The following is a 20590-nucleotide window of genomic DNA, read 5'->3' on the forward strand; positions in this document are numbered from 1 at the left end:
CCCTCAAGAGACTGCTAGAAGAGGAAGACTCAAAGCAGTGGAACCCTCACAAGACTGCTAGAAGAGCAAAACCCAAAGCAGTGGAACCCTCAAGAGACTGCTAGAAGAGCAAAACCCAAAGCAGTGGAACCCTCAAGAGACTGCTAGAAGAGCAAACCCCAAAGCAGTGGAACCCTCAAGAGACTGCTAGAAGAGCAAAACCCAAAGCAGTGGAACCCTCAAGAGACTGCTAGAAGAGCAAAACCCAAAGCAGTGAAACCCTCAAGAGATTGGTACAAGAGGAAGTACCAAAGCAGTGGAACCCTCACGAGACTGCTAAAAGAGCAAAACCCAAAGCAGTGAAACCCTCAAGAGATTGGTACAAGAGGAAGTACCAAAGCAGTGGGACCCTCAAGAGACTGCTAGAAGAGGAAGACTCAAAGCAGTGGAACCCTCACAAGACTGCTAGAAGAGCAAAACCCAAAGCAGTGGAACCCTCAAGAGACTGCTAGAAGAGCAAAACCCAAAGCAGTGGAACCCTCAAGAGACTGCTAGAAGAGCAAAACCCAAAGCAGTGGAACCCTCTAGAGACTGCTACAAGAGGGAGACCCAATGCAGTGGGACCCTCAAGAGACTGCTGGAAGATGAAGACTCAAAGCAGTGGAAACCTCAAGCGACTGCTAGAAGAGGAAGACTTAAAGCAGTAGGACCCTCAAGAGATTGCTGGAAGATAAAGACTCAAAGCAGTGGAAGCCACAAGAAACTGCTGGTAGAGGGAGACCCAAAGCAGTGGAAACCTCAAGAGACTGCTAGAAGTAGATGACCCAATCAGTAGGACCCTCAAAAGACTGCTAGAAGAGCAAATCCCAAAGCAGTGGAACCCTCAAGAGACTGCTAGAAGAGCAAATCCCAAAGCAGTGGAACCCTCAAGAGACTGCTAGAAGAGCAAAACCCAAAGCAGTTGAACCCTCAAGAGACTGCTAGAAGAGCAAACCCCAAAGCAGTGGAACCCTCAAGAGACTGCTAGAAGAGCAAAACCCAAAGCAGTGGAACCCTCAAGAGACTGCTAGAAGAGGAAGACTCAAAGCAGTGGGACCCTCAAGAGACTGCTAGAAGAGGAAGACTCAAAGCAGTGGAACCCTCACAAGACTGCTAGAAGAGCAAAACCCAAAGCAGTGGAACCCTCAAGAGACTACTAGAAGAGAAAAACCCAAAGCAGTGGAACCCTCAAGAGACTGCTAGAAGAGCAAAACCCAAAGCAGTGGAACCCTCAAGAGACTACTAGAAGAGCAAAACCCAAAGCAGTGGAACCCTCTAGAGACTGCTAGAAGAGCAAGACCCAAAGCAGTGGAACCCCCAAGAGACTGCTAGAAGAGGAAGACTCAAAGTGGTGGGACCCTCAAGAGACTGCTAGAAGAGGAAGACTCAAAGCAGTGGAACCCTCACAAGACTGCTAGAAGAGCAAAACCCAAAGCAGTGGAACCCTCAAGAGACTGCTACAAGAGCAAAACCCAAAGCAGTGGAACCCTCAAGAGACTGCTAGAAGAGGAAGACTCAAAGTGGTGGGACCCTCAAGAGACTGCTAGAAGAGGAAGACTCAAAGCAGTGGAACCCTCACAAGACTGCTAGAAGAGCAAAACCCAAAGCAGTGGAACCCTCAAGAGACTGCTACAAGAGCAAAACCCAAAGCAGTGGAACCCTCAAGAGACTGGTACAAGAGGGAGACCCAAAGCAGTGGAACCCCCAAGAGACTGCTATAAGAGCAAAACCCAAAGCAGTGGAACCCCCAAAAGACTGCTAGAAGAGCAAAACCCAAAGCAGTGAAACCCTCAAGAGACTGCTGGAAGAGGAAGACTTAAAGCAGTAGGACCCTCAAGAGACTGCTGGAAGAGGAAGACTTAAAGCAGTAGGACCCTCAAGAGACTGCTTGAAGATAAAGACTCAAAGCAGTGGAAGCCTCAAGAGACTGCTGGTAGAGGGAAACCCAAAGCAGTGGAAACCTGAAGAGACTGCTAGAAGTAGATGACCCAATCAGTAGGACCCTCAAAAGACTGCTAGAAGAACAAAACCCAAAGCAGTGGAACCCTCAAGAGACTGCTAGAAGAGCAAAACCCAAAGCAGTGGAACCCTCAAGAGACTGCTAGAAGAGCAAAACCCAAAGCAGTGGAACCCTCAAGAGACTGCTAGAAGAGCAAAACCCAAAGCAGTGGAACCCTCAAGAGACTGCTAGAAGAGGAAGACTCAAAGCAGTGGAACCCTCACGAGACTGCTAGAAGAGGAAGACGGTTCCACTGCTTTGGGTTTTGCTCTTCTAGCAGTCTCGTGAGGGTTCCACTGCTTTGAGTTTTCCTCTTCTAGCAGTCTCTTGAGGGTTCCACTGCTTTGAGTCTTCCTCTTCTAGCAGTCTCTTGAGGGTTCCACTGCTTTGGGTTTTGCTCTTCTAGCAGTCTCTTAAGGGTTCCACTGCTTTGGGTCTCCCTCTTCTAGCAGTCTCTTGAGGGACCCCCCGCTTTGAGTCTCCCTCTTCTAGCAGTCTCTTGAGGGTTCCACTGCTTTGAGTATTCCTCTTCTAGCAGTCTCTTGAGGGTCCCCCCGCTTTGAGTCTTCCTCTTCTAGCAGTCTCTTGAGGGTTCCACTTCTTTGGGTTTTGCTCTTCCAGCAGTCTCTTGAGGGTTCCACTGCTTTGGGTCTCCCTCTTCTAGCAGTCTCTTGAGGGTCCCCCCGCTTTGAGTCTCCCTCTTGTAGCAGTCTCTTGAGGGTTCCACTGCTTTGAGTCTTCCGCTTCTAGCAGTCTCTTGAGGGTTCCACTGCTTTGGGTCTTGCTCTTCTAGCAACCTCTTGAGGGTTCCACTGCTTTGGGTTTTGCTCTTCTAGCAGTCTCTTGAGGGTTCCACTGCTTTGGGTTTTGCTCTTCTAGCAGTCTCTTGAGGGTTCCACTGCTTTGAGTCTTCCTCTTCTAGCAGTCTCTTGGGGGTTCCACTGCTTTGGGTTTTGCTCTTTTAGCAGTCTCGTGAGGGTTCGACTGCTTTGGGTCTCCCTCTTGTAGCAGTCTCTTGAGGATTCCACTGCTTTGGGTTTTGCTCTTCTAGCAGTCACTTTTGGGTTTCACTGCTTTGGGTCTTGCTCTTCTAGCAGTCACTTGAGGGTTCCACTGTTTTGGGTTTTGCTCTTCTAGCAGTCACTTGAGGGTTTCACTGCTTTGGGTTTTGCTCTTTTTGCAGTCTCTTGAGGGTTCCACTGTTTTGGGTCTCCCTCTTGTATCAGTCTCTTGAGGGTTCCACTGCTTTGGGTCTCCCTCTTGTATCAGTCTCTTGAGGGTTTCACTGCTTTGGGTTTTGCTCTTTTTGCAGTCTCTTGAGGGTTCCACTGTTTTGGGTCTCCCTCTTGTATCAGTCTCTTGAGGGTTCCACTGTTTTGGGTCTCCCTCTTGTATCAGTCTCTTGTGAGGGTTCCACTGCTTTGGGTCTCCCTCTTGTATCAGTCTCTTGAGGGTTCCACTGCTTTGGGTTTTGCTCTTCTAGCAGTCTCTTGAGGGTTCCACTGCTTTGGGTTTTGCTCTTCTAGCAGTCTCTTGAGGGTTCCACTGTTTTGGGTTTTGCTCTTCTAGCAGTCTCTTGAGGATTCCACTGCTTTGGGTCTTGCTCTTCTAGCAGTCTCTTGAGGGTTCCACTGCTTTGGGTTTTGCTCTTCTAGCAGTCTCTTGAGGGTTCCACTGTTTTGGGTTTTGCTCTTCTAGCAGTCTCTTGAGGATTCCACTACTTTGGGTCTTGCTCTTCTAGCAGTCACTTGAGGGTTTCACTGCTTTGGGTCTTGCTCTTCTAGCAGTCACTTGAGGGTTTCACTGCTTTGGGTCTTGCTCTTCTAGCAGTCACTTGAGGGTTTCACTGCTTTGAGTCTTCCTCTTCTAGCAACCTCTTGAGGGTTCCACTGCTTTGGGTTTTGCTCTTCTAGCAGTCTCTTGAGGGTTCCACTGCTTTGGGTTTTGCTCTTCTAGCAGTCTCATGAGGTTCCACTGCTTTGGGTCTCCCTCTTGTAGCAGTCTCTTGAGGGTTCCACTGCTTTGGGTTTTGCTCTTCTAGCAGTCTCGTGAGGTTCCACTGCTTTGGGTCTCCCTCTTGTAGCAGTCTCTTGAGGGTTCCACTGCTTTGGGTTTTGCTCTTCTAGCAGTCTCTTGAGGGTTCCACTGCTTTGGGTTTTGCTCTTCTAGCAGTCTCGTGAGGGTTCCACTGCTTTGGGTTTTGCTCTTCTAGCAGTCTCTTGAGGGTTCCACTGCTTTGGGTTTTGCTCTTCTAGCAGTCTCTTGAGGGTTCCACTGTTTTGGGTTTTGCTCTTCTAGCAGTCTCGTGAGGATTCCACTACTTTGGGTCTTGCTCTTCTAGCAGTCACTTGAGGGTTTCACTGCTTTGGGTCTTGCTCTTCTAGCAGTCACTTGAGGGTTTCACTGCTTTGAGTCTTCCTCTTCTAGCAACCTCTTGAGGGTTCCACTGCTTTGGGTTTTGCTCGTCTAGCAGTCTCTTGAGGGTTCCACTGCTTTGGGTTTTGCTCTTCTAGCAGTCTCGTGAGGTTCCACTGCTTTGGGTCTCCCTCTTGTAGCAACCTCTTGAGGGTTCCACTGCTTTGGGTTTTGCTCTTCTAGCAGTCTCTTGAGGGTTCCACTGCTTTGGGTTTTGCTCTTCTAGCAGTCTCGTGAGGTTCCACTGCTTTGGGTCTCCCTCTTGTAGCAACCTCTTGAGGGTTCCACTGCTTTGGGTCTCCCTCTTGTAGCAGTCTCTTGAGGGTTCCACTGCTTTGGGTTTTGCTCTTCTAGCAGTCTCTTGAGGGTTCCACTGCTTTGGGTTTTGCTCTTCTAGCAGTCTTGTGAAGATTCCATTGCTTTCAATCAATCAATCAATCAAGACATTTATAGAGCGCACTACTTACCCGGAGGGTCTCAAGGCGCTTGGGGGGGGGAGGGGTGATGCTACTGCTCGAACAGCCAGGTCTTGAGCTTCTTCCTGAAGGAGAGGTGGTCTTGGGTCAGGCGCAGGTCGGTCGGGAGGGAGTTCCAGGTCTTGGCGGCCAGGTAGGGGAAGGACCTTCCTCCTGTTGTCGTTCTTCGGATGCGGGGGACGGAGGCGAGGGCGTGACTGGCTGATCGGAGGTGGCGTTTGGGAGCGTACAAGTTGATGCGGTTGTTAAGGTTGCTCGGGCCTTGATCGTGTAGGGCTTTGTGTGCGTGGGTGAGGAGACGGAAGGTTATTCTTTTGTTGACGGGGAGCCAATGCAGGTCTCTCAGATGTCCGGAGATGTGGCTGTTTCGTGGGATGTCAAGGATGAGTCTGGCTGAGGTGTTCTGGATCCGCTGGAGTCTCTTCAGGAGCTTGGCGGTGGTTCCGGCGTAGAGGGCGTTGCCGTAGTCCAGTCGGCTGGTGACGAGGGCCTGGGTAACCGTCTTCCTGGTCTCGGTGGGGATCCACCGGAAGATCTTTCGTAGCATGCGCAGGATGTTGAAGCATGACGAGGAGACGGCGTTGACTTGTCTGGTCATGGAGAGGGAGGAGTCCAGGATGAAGCCCAGGTTGCGTGCGTGGTCTGTCGGTTTGGGTGCGGTGCCCAGGGCGGGGGGCCACCAGGAGTCGTCCCAGGCAGAGGGCGAGGAGCCCAGGATGAGGACTTCCGTCTTGTCTGAGTTCAGTTTCAGGTGGCTGGTCGTCATCCACTCTGCTACATCTTTCATCCCTTCGTGAAGTTTGGCTCTGGCGGCGGCGGGGTCGTTGGTCAGGGAGAGGATCAGCTGAGTGTCGTCGGCGTAGGAGATGATGTTGAGGTTGTGTTGGCGTGCGATGGCCGCGAGGGGGCTCATGTAGACGTTGAAGAGGGTGGGGCTCAGCGAGGATCCTTGAGGGACGCCGCAGATGACTTCGGTGGCCTCTGACTTGTACGGTGGTAGACGGACTCTCTGTGTTCTTCCGTCGAGGAAGGAGATGATCCATTCCAGTGCCTTCTCCTGGATTCCGACGTTGCTGAGGCGCTGCACTAGGATGCGGTGGCAGACAGTGTTGAATGCCGCGGAGAGGTCTAGGGGGATGAGGGCCGCTGTTTCTCCGTTGTCCATCAGGGCTCGGATGTCGTCGGTGGCAGCGATGAGGGCGGTCTCGGTGCTGTGGTTGGCTCGGAAGCCAGACTGTGAGGGGTCGAGGGATCCATTCGTCTCGAGGAAGGCGGCCAGCTGTTTGTTGAAGGTCTTCTCGATGACTTTGGCTGGAAACGGGAGGAGCGAGATGGGGCGGTAATTCTTGAGTTCGGTGGGGTCCGCTGTTGGTTTCTTTAGTAGAGCGCTGAGTTCGGCGTGCTTCCAGCTCTCCGGGAAGGTGGCGGTGTCGAAGGAGGTGTTGATGATGTCCCGCAGGTGGGGTGCGATGACAGCGTCGGCCTTGTTGAAGACGTGGTGAGGGCAGGGGTCGGTCGGAGATCCGGAGTGGATGGAGTTCATCATGCGGACGGTGTCTTCGGTGCTGATCGGAGTCCAGGCGCAGAGGGTGGTGGTGGGGGGCGTTGCTGCGGTCGTGGCATGCGTCGGTTGAATGCTGAAGCTGTTGTGTATGTCCGCGATCTTGTTGTGGAAGTAGGAGGCGAGGGAGTTGCAGAGGTCTTGCGATGGGGTGATGTCGTTGTTTCCGGCGTTGGGGTTGGAGAGCTCTTTCACGATGTTGAAGAGTTCCTTGCAGTTGTGTGCGTTGTTGTCCAGCCGGTCCTTGTATGCAGTTTTCTTGGTGGCGCGGATCAGTTGGTGGTGCTTCCGGGTGGCAAGCTTGAGGGTGGTCATGTTGTCCGGTGTTGGTTCCCTTCTCCAGACTTTCTCGAGGGCTCGGCAGTTCTTCTTGGAGCTCTTGAGTTCGTCGGTGAACCATGGGGCTTTCTTGCTGCCGGGTCTGCTGGGCGGGGTCTTCAGTGGGGCGAGTTCGTTCGCGCAGTTGCTGATCCACTTCGTGAGGTTGTCGGCGGCCTGGCTGGGGTTCGCTGAGCTGGCGGGAGTGTGCTGGCTCAGGGAAGCGGCGAGCTGGTCGGCTGTGATCTTGTTCCAGCTTCTTCGGGCAACCTGTTGCTGGTGGTGGTGGATCGTCGTTCTTCTGAAGGTGAAGTGGACGCAGCTGTGGTCCGTCCAGTGTAGTCCTGTAGCGTGGCTGAAGGCGATGTCTTTGCTGGATGAGAAGACGGCGTCGAGTGTGTTTCCGGCGAGGTGGGTGGGGGTGGACACCAGCTGCTTGAGTCCGAGGTTGGCGAGGTTGTTGAGCAGGGTGATGGTGTTGCGGTCGCTGTTGTTCTCCAGGTGGAAGTTGAGGTCCCCCAGGAGGATGTACTCAGCGGAGGGGAGGGCATGTGGGCTGACGAAGTCGGCGATGTCCTCGCTGAATTGTGTGCGTGGTCCCGGGGGTCGGTAGATCAGGGTGCCTCTGAGGGTGGTCTTCGGGTCGGTGTGGTTCTGGAAGTGTAGGTGTTCGGCGGTGGTCAGGGTGTCGTCGGTGTTGGTCGTGATGCGGATGGTGTCCCTGTGGATGATGGCGATGCCTCCTCCCATCTGGTTGGCGGTGCGGTCCCTCCGGGTGATCTTGTAGCCCTCTGGGATGGCGATGGCGATGTCGGGCGCTGAGGAGTCGTTCATCCAGGTTTCCGTGAGGAAGGCAACGTCAGGAGCTGTGGTGTCGAGGAGGTTCCAGAGTTCGATGGCGTGTCTGTGGACGGAGCGGGTGTTGAGCAGGATGCACTTGAGGTGGTTGCTGCTGGTGTTCGGCTTGGCGGGTGCTGGTGCGAGGCAGGTCCGGATGCAGGTGAACTTGCAGGCGTGGCAGCTGAAGGGTCCGTGGGTGCGTCTCGGGGTGGCTCTGTAGCATCCCGGGATTCGGCCGGTGTTGAGCGCGTTGAGGGTGGCGGCAGTGTACGCCCGGCGGGTGGGCTGGGGTCCTCGGGGGCCAGGGGTCCTGGCACTGGGCGCGGTCCAGGCGCAGACGGGCGCAGACGGGCGCAGACGGGCTTGCCTTTGGCGCGCCTTCGGCGCTCAATCGGCGCTCCCGCTGCGCGGTCGCTCCGGGGGCGTCATAAGAAGGGAGCCGGTAGGGAGGGTCTGCGGGGAGGCGGGAGCGGGCCGACCAATCGGCTGGCGGGGGGGCGGGGCCGCGGGCTGGCAGCGGCGGGAAAAAAGAAGTCGGGCTTGGTGGGCGGCTCTGCGGCGGCTGGGGCAGCGGCGGAAAAACGGAAGGCAGAGGCTAGGAGGGCGGCCCTGCGGCGGCTGGGGCAGCGGCGGGAAAAACTGAAGCAGAGGCTTGGAGAGCGGCCCTGCGGCGGCTGGGGCAGCGGCACAGAGAGCAGGTATGCAGCGGGCAGCAGGAGCAGGTATGCAGCGGGCGGCAGGAAGGCAGAGGGGGCGACCAGGCCAGAGGCGCAGTGGCCTCTCTCTTCTAGCAGTCTCGTGAGGGTTCCACTGCTTTGGGTTTTGCTCTTCTAGCAGTCTCTTGAGGGTCCCAACGCTTTGGGTCCCCCTCTTCTAGCAGTCTCTTGAGGGTTCCACTGCTTTGGGTTTTGCTCTTCTAGCAGTCTCTTGAGGGTCCCACCTCTTTGGGTGTCCCTCTTCTAGCAGTCTCTTGAGGGTTCCACTGCACACCTTGGAATTCCGGTTTCACTTCTGAAAACTGCTGCTGAAAGCCCTGTGAATGGAAACTCGACCATGTTGGGGCGAATGCGACCTAATGTAGTGAGGAGACCTAATTAGGAAAAAACTAACCTGTCACGTGCACCTTCCACGGAGGGCCCATAAAGCAGGTGATTGGCAGCTGAGTTCTGCAAACATTTCTTGGCGGAGGCTGGGAGGCGGGAGTGAGAATGAGTGTAAGTGAGTGAGTGAGTGTGAGGGAGTGAATGTAAGTCTGTGAGTGAGTGTATGCGTAAGTGAGCGTGAGTGAGTGAGTGTGTGAGTGAGTGTGAGTGAGGCTTGAGTGTGTGAGTGAGCATGAGTGACTGTCACTGACTGAGTGAATGTAAGTAAATGTTAGTGAGTTTAAGTTAGTGTGAGTGAGTGTGTGTGTGTGACTGAGCATGAGTGACCGAGTTTAAGTAAGTGAGTGTGAGTGAGTGAGTTAAAGTGAGTCTGAGTGAGTGAGCATGAGTGACGGAGAGAGTGAGTGTAAGTAAGTGAGTGTGAGTGAGCGTGAGTGAGGGTGTGAGTGTTTGAGTGCGCATGAGTAACTGTCACTGACTGAGTGAATGTAAGTAAATGTAAGTGAGAGGGTGAGTGAGTTAGTTTGAGTTAGTGTGAGTGCGTGTGTGTGTGACTGAGCATGAGTGAGTGTGAGTGAGTGAGTGTGCATGACTGTGAATGTGAGTGATAGTGACTGAGTGTGAGTGAGCGAGAGAGAGAGAGAGAGAGAGAGAGAGTGGGAGTGAGTGGGAGTGAACATAAGTAAGTGTGAGTGAGTATGGCTGAATGTGAGTGATAGTGAGTGTGAGTGAGTGAGAGAGAGAGAGAGTGGGAGTGAGTGGGAGTGAACATAAGTAAGTGTGAGTGAGTATGGCTGAATGTGAGTGATAGTGACTGAGTGTGAGTGAGTGAGAGAGAGAGAGTGGGAGTGAACATAAGTAAGTGTGAGTGAGTATGGCTGAATGTGAGTGCTGCCCACAGCTCTGGATGCCCAGTACTGATGAAGGCTGTTCCTGCATCTAGATGAGTGGCATGAAGTGCCCGCCGCACCCTGGCACTGGGAGTGAACCCCCTCCAGGTGTTCAGCGTCTCTTCTTGTTGTTGTGTGTGTGGCAGCCCTTGGCTGGCTCCTTCCAGATGCTGGACTGTACAAGTGACTTTACTGGCAAGTGGGGCATTGAGGCTGAGGAAACATGTAAAATACAAGAGGGATGAGAGTGCCTGTGGCCTGCTGGTCCCTGATGTTTCCTGGTTAGTTTGCAGTCTGTGTGCAGAGAGGTTTTGCTGCCTTTGCTGCTGGCTGGAGTCCTGAGATAATGCACATTTCTTATCTGTCCGCCTGGGAGCAGAGGCTCGCTTCTCCTCTTGCAGGGCGTGTGTGTGTGCCACTGTCCACCTGCCACTGTCCATGAACCAGGGAGTGTGTGCCACTGTCCACCTGCCGCTGTCCGTGAACCAGGGTGTCTTTATGCCACTGTCCACCTGCCACTGTCCGTGAACCAGGGTATCTGTGTGCCACTGTCCACCTGCCGCTGTCCGTGAACCAGGGAGTGTGTGCCACTGTCCACCTGCTACTGTCCGTGAACCAGGCAGTGTGTGCCACTGTCCACCTGCCGCTGTCCATGAACCAGGCAGTATGTGCCACTGTCCACCTGCCACTGTCCATGACCCAGGGAGTGTGTGCCACTGTCCACCTGCCACTGTCCATGAACCAGGGAGTGTGTGCCACTGTCCACCTGCTGTGTGTGTGTGTGTGTGCCACTGTCCACCTGCCACTGTCCATGAACCAGGGAGTGTGTGCCACTGTCCATGAACCAGGGAGTGTGTGCCACTGTCCATGAACCAGGGAGTGTGTGCCACTGTCCACCTGCCGCTGTCCGTGAACCAGGGAGTGTGTGTGTGTGTGTGCCACTGTCCACCTGCCGCTGTCCATGAACCAGGGAGTGTGTGCCACTGTCCACCTGCCACTGTCCATGAACCAGGGAGTGTGTGCCACTGTCCACCTGCCGCTGTCCGTGAACCAGGGTGTCTGTGTGCCACTGTCCACCTGCCACTGTCCGTGAACCAGGGTATCTGTGTGCCACTGTCCACCTGCCGCTGTCCGTGAACCAGGGAGTGTGTGCCACTGTCCACCTGCTACTGTCTGTGAACCAGGCAGTGTGTGCCACTGTCCACCTGCCGCTGTCCATGAACCAGGCAGTATGTGCCACTGTCCACCTGCCACTGTCCATGAACCAGGGAGTGTGTGCCACTGTCCACCTGCCACTGTCCATGAACCAGGGAGTGTGTGCCACTGTCCACCTGCTGTGTGTATGTGTGTGCCACTGTCCACCTGCCACTGTCCATGAACCAGGGAGTGTGTGCCACTGTCCATGAACCAGGAGTGTGTGCCACTGTCCATGAACCAGGGAGTGTGTGCCACTGTCCACCTGCCGCTGTCCGTGAACCAGGGAGTGTGTGTGTGTGTGTGTGTGTGTGTGTGCCACTGTCCACCTGCCGCTGTCCACCTGCCGCTGTCCATGAACCAGGGAGTGTGTGCCACTGTCCACCTGCCACTGTCCATGAACCAGGGAGTGTGTGCCACTGTCCACCTGCTGCTGTCCGTGAACCAGGGAGTGTGTGTGTGCCACTGTCCACCTGCCACTGTCCATGAACCAGGGAGTGTGTGCCACTGTCCATGAACCAGGGAGTGTGTGCCACTGTCCATGAACCAGGGAGTGTGTGCCACTGTCCACCTGCCGCTGTCCGTGAACCAGGGAGTGTGTGTGTGTGTGTGCGCCACTGTCCACCTGCCACTGTCCATGAACCAGGGAGTGTGTGCCACTGTCCATGAACCAGGGAGTGTGTGCCACTGTCCACCTGCCGCTGTCCGTGAACCAGGGAGTGTGTGTGTGTGTGTGTGTGTGCCACTGTCCACCTGCCGCTGTCCATGAACCAGGGAGTGTGTGCCACTGTCCACCTGCCACTGTCCATGAACCAGGGAGTGTGTGCCACTGTCCACCTGCTGCTGTCCGTGAACCAGGGAGTGTGTGTGTGTGTGTGTGTGTGCCACTGTCCACCTGCCACTGTCCATGAACCAGGGAGTGTGTGCCACTGTCCATGAACCAGGGAGTGTGTGCCACTGTCCGTGAACCAGGGTGTGTGTGCCACCATCCACCTGCCGCTGTCCATGAACCAGGGTGTGTGTGCCTCTGTCCACCTGCCGCTGTCCATGAACCAGGGTGTGTGTGCCGCTGTCCACCTGCCGCTGTCCATGAACCAGGGTGTGTGTGCCACTGTCTGTATTCCAGTCTGGGCACCACTGTCCACCTACCGGTGTGGTTGTGACACTATCTGCATTTCACTGTCTCCATGCCACTGTCCGTGAACCGGGGTGTCTGCGTGCCACTGCCACATGCCACTGTCTCCATGCCACTGTCTGCATGCTGCTGTCCACGCACTGGTGTGTGCGCCCCTCACAATATTGTGTCCCTCTGGGGCTGTTCTGAGTCCCTGGGAAGACCCTTCTGGTCTGTGGTGTCTTGTGCTGGGATTCTGGGGGGAGGCGGTGTCCCAGAGGTGACATGGTGTTCTAAGGGTAGTTTGGAGAGTCTCGCCTTGGAGTGAGAGCATTTGAGTCAAGTTCCCTCTTCTGGAACCAGAACTTGAAGAGGCCATTTTTGGAAGTTGAGTAACTAGGGGAACCTGCCGAGTTCTGTCCTGAGCACGTGATGAGGGAGGTGTCTGTGCACGTGGAGACCTTGCATGCAGAACTGCATGTGTGTTGGTAGCATTCGTTGCTGATAGGGCGCACGTGTCACTCCCATCAGGTACCACGGGGCAGATGACACTTTCAGACTGCTCCTGCATTATTCTTACCGATGCACTGCAGTGACGTCATCTAGTCGTTTCCTGGTGGGATACGTGCAGGAGTTTTATTGCAGGGCTCCACTCTGCCCCTGAGAGACAATTGTAACTGGTTTCCGTCGCTTTGGTATTTTCTGCATCTTCCTAAATGTGGTCCTTTCGCGCTGCGCTCCAGGCCCCTGCTGTGCTGTCCCGTGCCAGGAGGCAGGGACAGTGCCAGAGTCCTTTGGTGGCTTCGAGAATGACCAGGTCATCTGCATCCAATGGACCCCCAGCATCTGACCCTCTGCTTGGAACCCTTCCGGTACTTCTGACACGTCATTGTTGTAAAGGTTGGGCTGGCTCAAGCTTTCATCTTGCCTGGCCCCCCGTTCCTGTTGGAAGGCCCTGGTGTTCATGTTGTTCACTTCCTGTTGTGGGCAGGTGCTCTGGCGCTTATGGGCAGAGAGTGCCCCGCCCAGCTTGTGACATCAGTCACGTGAGCGCTCACGCTGTCTGATGATTGGTGTGTCAGTAAAAGCAACTGGGCCCCGAGCTGTCAGACTTTCACACAACGCAGCGCAGCAGACACCTAACTGCGTTGCCCTGCGCTGCGTGAAAGGGCGAGGGCAGGGATGTGCCATATTTAGCGTTATATGGTGCATTCCTTGCGTCTCGTTGCACCGGCCACCATTGCGCTGCCTGCGCCAACGCAGGCACCCTTGCGCCGCGGTGCAAGGGTGTAGGCAGGACTGGTTTTGCGCAGGAAGTGCCACCTTCCCATACAAAAAACAATCCTCTGAGACTTTTTTCCGCTGTCTACATGCGCTGCAGAATGCAAACAGAAATCAATGAGGAGAAATCAACATATGTCGCCTCCCCTGGGAAGGCGGTGCATTATGATGCATTCCCAGGTGTAGTATTGATAACTCTTGGGAATGTGCCAGAATCCATGGGTGGGTGTGTGGGAGCGCCCACGCTGCGCCCATGGAACGTCTCTCCGGGCCAGAGTGACGCAACGCAGCAGGTTGCGCTGCCCTGCGTTACCTTAGATTTACCAATCACCGCAGCACATGGAAGGAGCCTCCATGGCTGGTGAATCTGACTCTAGTGCTGCATTGCTGCCCGTGCGTTGCCTGGCGTGATGCAAGGCCAACACAACACCATGATACATCTGCCCCTGGTCCATTCCACCCACCGTAGATCACATCAGTTGTGCGGGGGAGGGCCCTGTTCCTTCCCTCGATCAGAAATGAGGCAGTGAAGGCGCTAGAGCCGGGGCCGCAGACCTCAAGGTGGCATCTACTAGGGGTTACATTGGAATGCTTCAGGGACCAGTTCCAGAAGACATGCCCCGCTCCCCCCTGGCCCAGTCCACGCTGCCAGGGCTGCTCCAGGGTGGGGGTACGCGGGCGGCCACCTGGCACGGATGCCCCCCTCTCTGAGAGCTGCAGCCACGCGCCGCGAAGGCCATCCGTCTAAGGGTGTAATTGAGTCTTTCAGAAACCTCAAAGCCTTAATTAGCCGCTTCCTTTTAACCGGAGCCCGCAGGCACCCCCGCGCCCCCTCTCCCTCTCCCCGTGTGGCGCCTCGCCGCGTTCCATAGCGCTGCCTCGCCAGGCGCTCCTCTTGGCGCTCTGACCATGATGTCTGTCGATGTGTCCGGTGCTGGAGACAGGCAGGGGTCATCTGTCCGTCTCTTGCTGCAGCTCCGCGTGCGTCTTTGCGCGTGAGCCGCCCTTGGGCAGGGCCGGTGCTGACGGGGTCCGTCTTCTCTCCCCACAGGTCATGAGAGCCCCTCGGGGACCCGGCCCGTGATCTCCGAGTACATCCGACCCCTGCAGGTCTCCGTGGAGAAACCGGAGCAGATCTCCGTGCGGCCCACCTTCCTCACTAGGTCCAGGGCCGGGAGCCCCCGGAACAGGCCGGACGCCGACGTAAGTCCAAAATATCATCTTTTCTAGGGTCTGTGATGCCGGTGGGGGAGGGGAAATGTAAAGCCCAGGGTCTACCATGGGCATGACCTGTTGGCATTGAGAGTGGTGAGAGGTCCCCTTGTACGTGTCTGCACGAAACTCTCTGCGGGTCACTGTCCACCTGCCACTGTCCGTGAACCAGGGAGTGTGTGTGTGCCACTGTCCATGAACCAGTGTGTGTGTGCCACTGTCCATGAACCAGGGAGTGTGTGTGTGTGCCACCGTCCACCTGCCACTGTCCATGAACCAGGGAGTGTGTGCCACTGTCCGTGAACCAGGGAGTGTGTGTGTGTGCTACTGTCCACCTGCCACTGTCCATGAACCAGGGAGTGTGTGCCACTGTCCACCTGCCGCTGTCCATGAACCAGGGAGTGAGTGCCACTTTCCACCTGCCACTGTCCATGAACCAGGGAGTGTGTGCCACTGTCCACCTGCCGCTGTCCGTGAACCAGGGAGTGTGTGCCACTGTCCACCTGCCACTGTCCATGAACCAGGGAGTATGTGCCACTGTCCACCTGCCACTGTCCATGAACCAGGGAGTGTGTATGTGTGTGTGTGCCACTGACCACCTGCCGCTGTCCGTGAACCAGGGAGTGTGTGCCACTGTCCACCTGCCGCTGTCCGTGAACCAGGGAGTGTGTGTGTGTGTGCCACTGTCCACCTGCCACTGTCCATGAACCAGGGAGTGTGTGCCACTGTCCACCTGCCGCTGTCCGTGAACCAGGGTGTCTGTGTGCCACTGTCCACCTGCCGCTGTCCGTGAACCAGGGTGTCTGTGTGCCACTGTCCACCTGCCGCTGTCCGTGAACCACGGAGTGTGTGCCACTGTCCACCTGCTACTGTCCGTGAACCAGGCAGTGTGTGCCACTGTCCACCTGCCGCTGTCCATGAACCAGGCAGTGTGTGCCACTGTCCACCTGCCACTGTCCATGAACCCGGGAGTGTGTGCCACTGTCCACCTGCCACTGTCCATGAACCAGGGAGTGTGTGCCACTGTCCACCTGCCGCTGTCCGTGAACCAGGGAGTGTGTGCCACTGTCCACCTGCCGCTGTCCGTGAACCAGGGAGTGTGTGTGTGTGCCACTGTCCATGAACCAGGGAGTGTGTGCCACTGTCCACCTGCCGCTGTCCGTGAACCAGGGAGTGTGTGTGTGTGTGTGTGTGTGTGTGTACCACTGTCCACCTGCCACTGTCCATCAACCAGGGAGTGTGTGCCACTGTCCACCTGCCGCTGTCCACCTGCCGCTCTCCGTGAACCAGGGAGTGTGTGTGTGTGTGCCACTGTCCACCTGCCACTGTCCATCAACCAGGGAGTGTGTGCCACTGTCCACCTGCCGCTGTCCGTGAACCAGGGAGTGTGTGCCACTGTCCACCTGCCTCTGCCAATGAACCAGGGAGTGTGTGCTACTGTCCACTTGCCGCTGTCCATTAACCAGGGAGTGTGTGCCACTGTCCACCTGCCGCTGTCCGTGAACCAGGGAGTGTGTGTGTGTGTGTGCCACTGTCCACCTGCCACTGTCCATGAACCAGGGAGTGTGTGCCACTGTCCATGAACCAGGGAGTGTGTGCCACTGTCCACCTGCCGCTGTCCATGAACCAGGGAGTGTGTGCCACTGTCCACCTGCTGCTGTCCATGAACCAGGGAGTGTGTGCCACTGTCCACCTGCCGCTGTCCATGAACCAGGGAGTGTGTGCCACTGTCCACCTGCCACTGTCCATGAACAAGGGAGTGTGTGCCACTGTCCACCTGCCGCTGTCCGTAAACCAGGGAGTGTGTGTGTGTGTGTGTGCCACTGTCCATCTACCACTGTCCATCAACCAGGGAGTGTGTGCCACTGTCCACCTGCCGATGTCCACCTGCCGCTGTCCGTGAACCAGGGAGTGTGTGTGTGTGCCACTGTCCACCTACCACTGTCCATGAACCAGGGAGTGTGTGCCACTGTCCACCTGCCGCTGTCCATGAACCAGGGAGTGTGTGTGTGTGTGTGTGTGTGTGTGTGCCACTGTCCACCTGCCACTGTCCATGAACCAGAGAGTGTGTGCCACTGTCCACCTGCCGCTGTCCACCTGCCACTGTCCGTGAACCAGGGAGTGTGTGTGTGTGCCACTGTCCACCTGCCACTGTCCATGAACCAGGGAGTGTGTGCCACTGTCCACCTGCCGCTGTCTGTGAACCAGGGAGTGTGTGTGTGTGTGTGTGTGCCACTGTCCACCTGCCACTGTCCATGAACCAGGGAGTGTGTGCCACTGTCCACCTGCCGCTGTCCGTGAACCAGGGTGTCTTTATGCCACTGTCCACCTGCCACTGTCCGTGAACCAGGGTATCTGTGTGCCACTGTCCACCTGCCGCTGTCCGTGAACCAGGGAGTGTGTGCCACTGTCCACCTGCTACTGTCCGTGAACCAGGCAGTGTGTGCCACTGTCCACCTGCCGCTGTCCATGAACCAGGCAGTATGTGCCACTGTCCACCTGCCACTGTCCATGACCCAGGGAGTGTGTGCCACTGTCCACCTGCCACTGTCCATGAACCAGGGAGTGTGTGCCACTGTCCACCTGCTGTGTGTGTGTGTGTGCCACTGTCCACCTGCCACTGTCCATGAACCAGGGAGTGTGTGCCACTGTCCATGAACCAGGGAGTGTGTGCCACTGTCCATGAACCAGGGAGTGTGTGCCACTGTCCACCTGCCGCTGTCCGTGAACCAGGGAGTGTGCGTGTGTGTGTGCCACTGTCCACCTGCCGCTGTCCATGAACCAGGGAGTGTGTGCCACTGTCCACCTGCCACTGTCCATGAACCAGGGAGTGTGTGCCACTGTCCACCTGCCGCTGTCCGTGAACCAGGGTGTCTGTGTGCCACTGTCCACCTGCCACTGTCCGTGAACCAGGGTATCTGTGTGCCACTGTCCACCTGCCGCTGTCCGTGAACCAGGGAGTGTGTGCCACTGTCCACCTGCTACTGTCTGTGAACCAGGCAGTGTGTGCCACTGTCCACCTGCCGCTGTCCATGAACCAGGCAGTATGTGCCACTGTCCACCTGCCACTGTCCATGAACCAGGGAGTGTGTGCCACTGTCCACCTGCCACTGTCCATGAACCAGGGAGTGTGTGCCACTGTCCACCTGCTGTGTGTATGTGTGTGCCACTGTCCACCTGCCACTGTCCATGAACCAGGGAGTGTGTGCCACTGTCCATGAACCAGGAGTGTGTGCCACTGTCCATGAACCAGGGAGTGTGTGCCACTGTCCACCTGCCGCTGTCCGTGAACCAGGGAGTGTGTGTGTGTGTGTGTGTGTGTGTGTGCCACTGTCCACCTGCCGCTGTCCACCTGCCGCTGTCCATGAACCAGGGAGTGTGTGCCACTGTCCACCTGCCACTGTCCATGAACCAGGGAGTGTGTGCCACTGTCCACCTGCTGCTGTCCGTGAACCAGGGAGTGTGTGTGTGCCACTGTCCACCTGCCACTGTCCATGAACCAGGGAGTGTGTGCCACTGTCCATGAACCAGGGAGTGTGTGCCACTGTCCATGAACCAGGGAGTGTGTGCCACTGTCCACCTGCCGCTGTCCGTGAACCAGGGAGTGTGTGTGTGTGTGTGCGCCACTGTCCACCTGCCACTGTCCATGAACCAGGGAGTGTGTGCCACTGTCCATGAACCAGGGAGTGTGTGCCACTGTCCACCTGCCGCTGTCCGTGAACCAGGGAGTGTGTGTGTGTGTGTGCCACTGTCCACCTGCCGCTGTCCATGAACCAGGGAGTGTGTGCCACTGTCCACCTGCCACTGTCCATGAACCAGGGAGTGTGTGCCACTGTCCACCTGCTGCTGTCCGTGAACCAGGGAGTGTGTGTGTGTGTGTGTGTGTGCCACTGTCCACCTGCCACTGTCCATGAACCAGGGAGTGTGTGCCACTGTCCATGAACCAGGGAGTGTGTGCCACTGTCCGTGAACCAGGGTGTGTGTGCCACCATCCACCTGCCGCTGTCCATGAACCAGGGTGTGTGTGCCTCTGTCCACCTGCCGCTGTCCATGAACCAGGGTGTGTGTGCCGCTGTCCACCTGCCGCTGTCCATGAACCAGGGTGTGTGTGCCACTGTCTGTATTCCAGTCTGGGCACCACTGTCCACCTACCGGTGTGGTTGTGACACTATCTGCATTTCACTGTCTCCATGCCACTGTCCGTGAACCGGGGTGTCTGCGTGCCACTGCCACATGCCACTGTCTCCATGCCACTGTCTGCATGCTGCTGTCCACGCACTGGTGTGTGCATTCCACTGTTGGAGGTCACTGTCTGTGCACCACTATATGTATGCCACTGTGTGCCAATGATCGCATTCCACTGTCCATGTGCCAGTGCCTGTGTGCCAGTGTGTGCCTACCACTATCCATGCGCCAGTGTGTGAATGGTACTGTCGACGTGCCACTCTCTGGGCACCACTGTCTGTGTCTCAGTGTCTGTGTCCTAGTGCTCTTATTCCGGGGTCCTGTCCCAGTGTCTGAGTCCCACTGCCCCTTTCCCAGAGTCTCTGTCCTAGTGCCCTTGTTCCAGGGTCCATGTCCTAGTGTCCATGTCCCAGTGTCTGGGTCCCACTGCCTCTGCCCCAATGTCTGTGTCCTAGTATCCTTTTCCCAGTGTCTGTGTACAGGTGTCCTTGTCCCACTGCCCCTTTCCCAGAGTCTGTGTCCTAGTGCCCTTTTTTTAGTGTCCTTGTCCCACTGCCCTTTTCCCAGTGTCGTAGTGCCCTTGTTTTAGTGCCCCTGTCCACTGCCCCTTTCCCAGTGTCTGTGTTCTAGTGCCCTTGTTCTAGTGTTCTTGTCCCAGTGTCAATGTTCTAGGGGCCTTCTTCTACTGTGCAAGTCCCAGTATCCCATGTCACGTTCTTGGTGTCTCAGTGTGTGTCATTGTCACTGTGTCCATGTTCCAGGGTCCAAGTCACTATCCTAGGGTCTCAGTGTCCTTGCCCTAGTGTCTTTGTCACAGTATTCATGTCACGTTCTTGGTGTCTCAGTGTTAGTGTCATTGTCACTGTGTCCAGTGTCTGTGTCCATGTCAGTGTCCAGGTCACTATCCTAGGGTCCTAGTGTCAGAGTATCAGTGTTATTGTGTCATTGTCATTGTCCCAGTGGCCATGTCACTATCATAGGGTCTTAGTTTCATTATCCTGGTGACCCTGCCCCAGTTTACTTGCCCCAGAGTCCATGTCACTAGCTCAGTGTGTCAATGTCAGTGTCCCAGTGCCTTGACCCACAGTCCATGTCCCTATCCCAGTGTCCTCGTGTCAGTGTCATTGTCCTAGTGTCCATGTATCAGTTTCCTTGCGACAGAGCCCAAGTCACTATACTAGTGTCTCACGATTAGTGTAACTGTTACTATCCCAGTGTTTTGGTGTCCGTGTCACTGTCCCAGTGGCCATGTCCCAGTTTCCTTGCCCCAGTGCCCATGTCACTATACTAGTATCTCACGATTAGTGTAACTGTCACGATTCTGGTGTCCCTGTGTCAGTTTCACTGTGTGGTGCCTGTGGCAGTGTCTCAGTTTTCTTGGCCCAGAGTCCATGTCAGTATCCTTATGTCTCACGGTTAGTGTAACTGTCACTATCCTAGTGTTCTGGTGTCTGTGTCATTGTCCTAGTGCCCATGCCCTAGTTTCATTGCCCCAGAGTCCATGTCACTATCCTAGTGTCCTCGTGTCAGTGTCCTAGTGCCCATGTCTCACTTTACTTGCCCCAAAGTCCATGTTACTATCCTAGTGTCTCACGGTTAGTGTAACTGTCCCATTGGCCGTGCCCCAGTTTACTTGCCCCAGAGTCCATGTCACTATCACAGTGCCTCACGGTTAGTATAACTGTCACTATCCTAGTGTCTCACGGTTAGTGTAATTGTCCCATTGGCCAGGCCCCAGTTTACTTGCCCCAGAGTCCATGTCACTATCACAGTGTCTCACGGTTAGTGTAACTGTCACTATCCTAGTGTCTCACGTTTAGTGTAACTGTCACTGTCCTAGTGTCTTTGTGTCTGTGTCATTGTCCTAGTGGCCAAGACCCAGTTTCCTTGCACCTTAGTCTATGTCCCTATCCTAGTGTCTTGGTGTCTGAGCCCATGTCACTATCCTAGTGTCTCACAGTTAGTGCAACTGTCCCAGTGGCCA

The 20590-nt window shown here is 55.9% G+C and overlaps 1 protein-coding gene across 7 annotated transcripts in view; it reads left to right on the plus strand.

Annotated features, from left to right (window-relative positions):
• Positions 1-20590, plus strand: part of RIMBP2 (RIMS binding protein 2) — a 1349166-nt gene that overhangs the window by 849168 nt on the left and 479408 nt on the right. For all 7 annotated transcript variants that reach the window (XM_086942673.1, XM_086942667.1, XM_086942669.1 and 4 more), the window contains one exon: positions 14261-14412. In XM_086942673.1, coding sequence (XP_086798799.1) covers positions 14261-14412 — 152 coding nt within the window. The remainder of the gene's footprint in view (positions 1-14260; positions 14413-20590) is intronic.

This window comes from Lissotriton vulgaris, chromosome 11 (assembly GCF_964263255.1).
Source record: "Lissotriton vulgaris chromosome 11, aLisVul1.2, whole genome shotgun sequence".
NCBI classification, from domain to species: Eukaryota; Metazoa; Chordata; class Amphibia; order Caudata; family Salamandridae; genus Lissotriton; species Lissotriton vulgaris.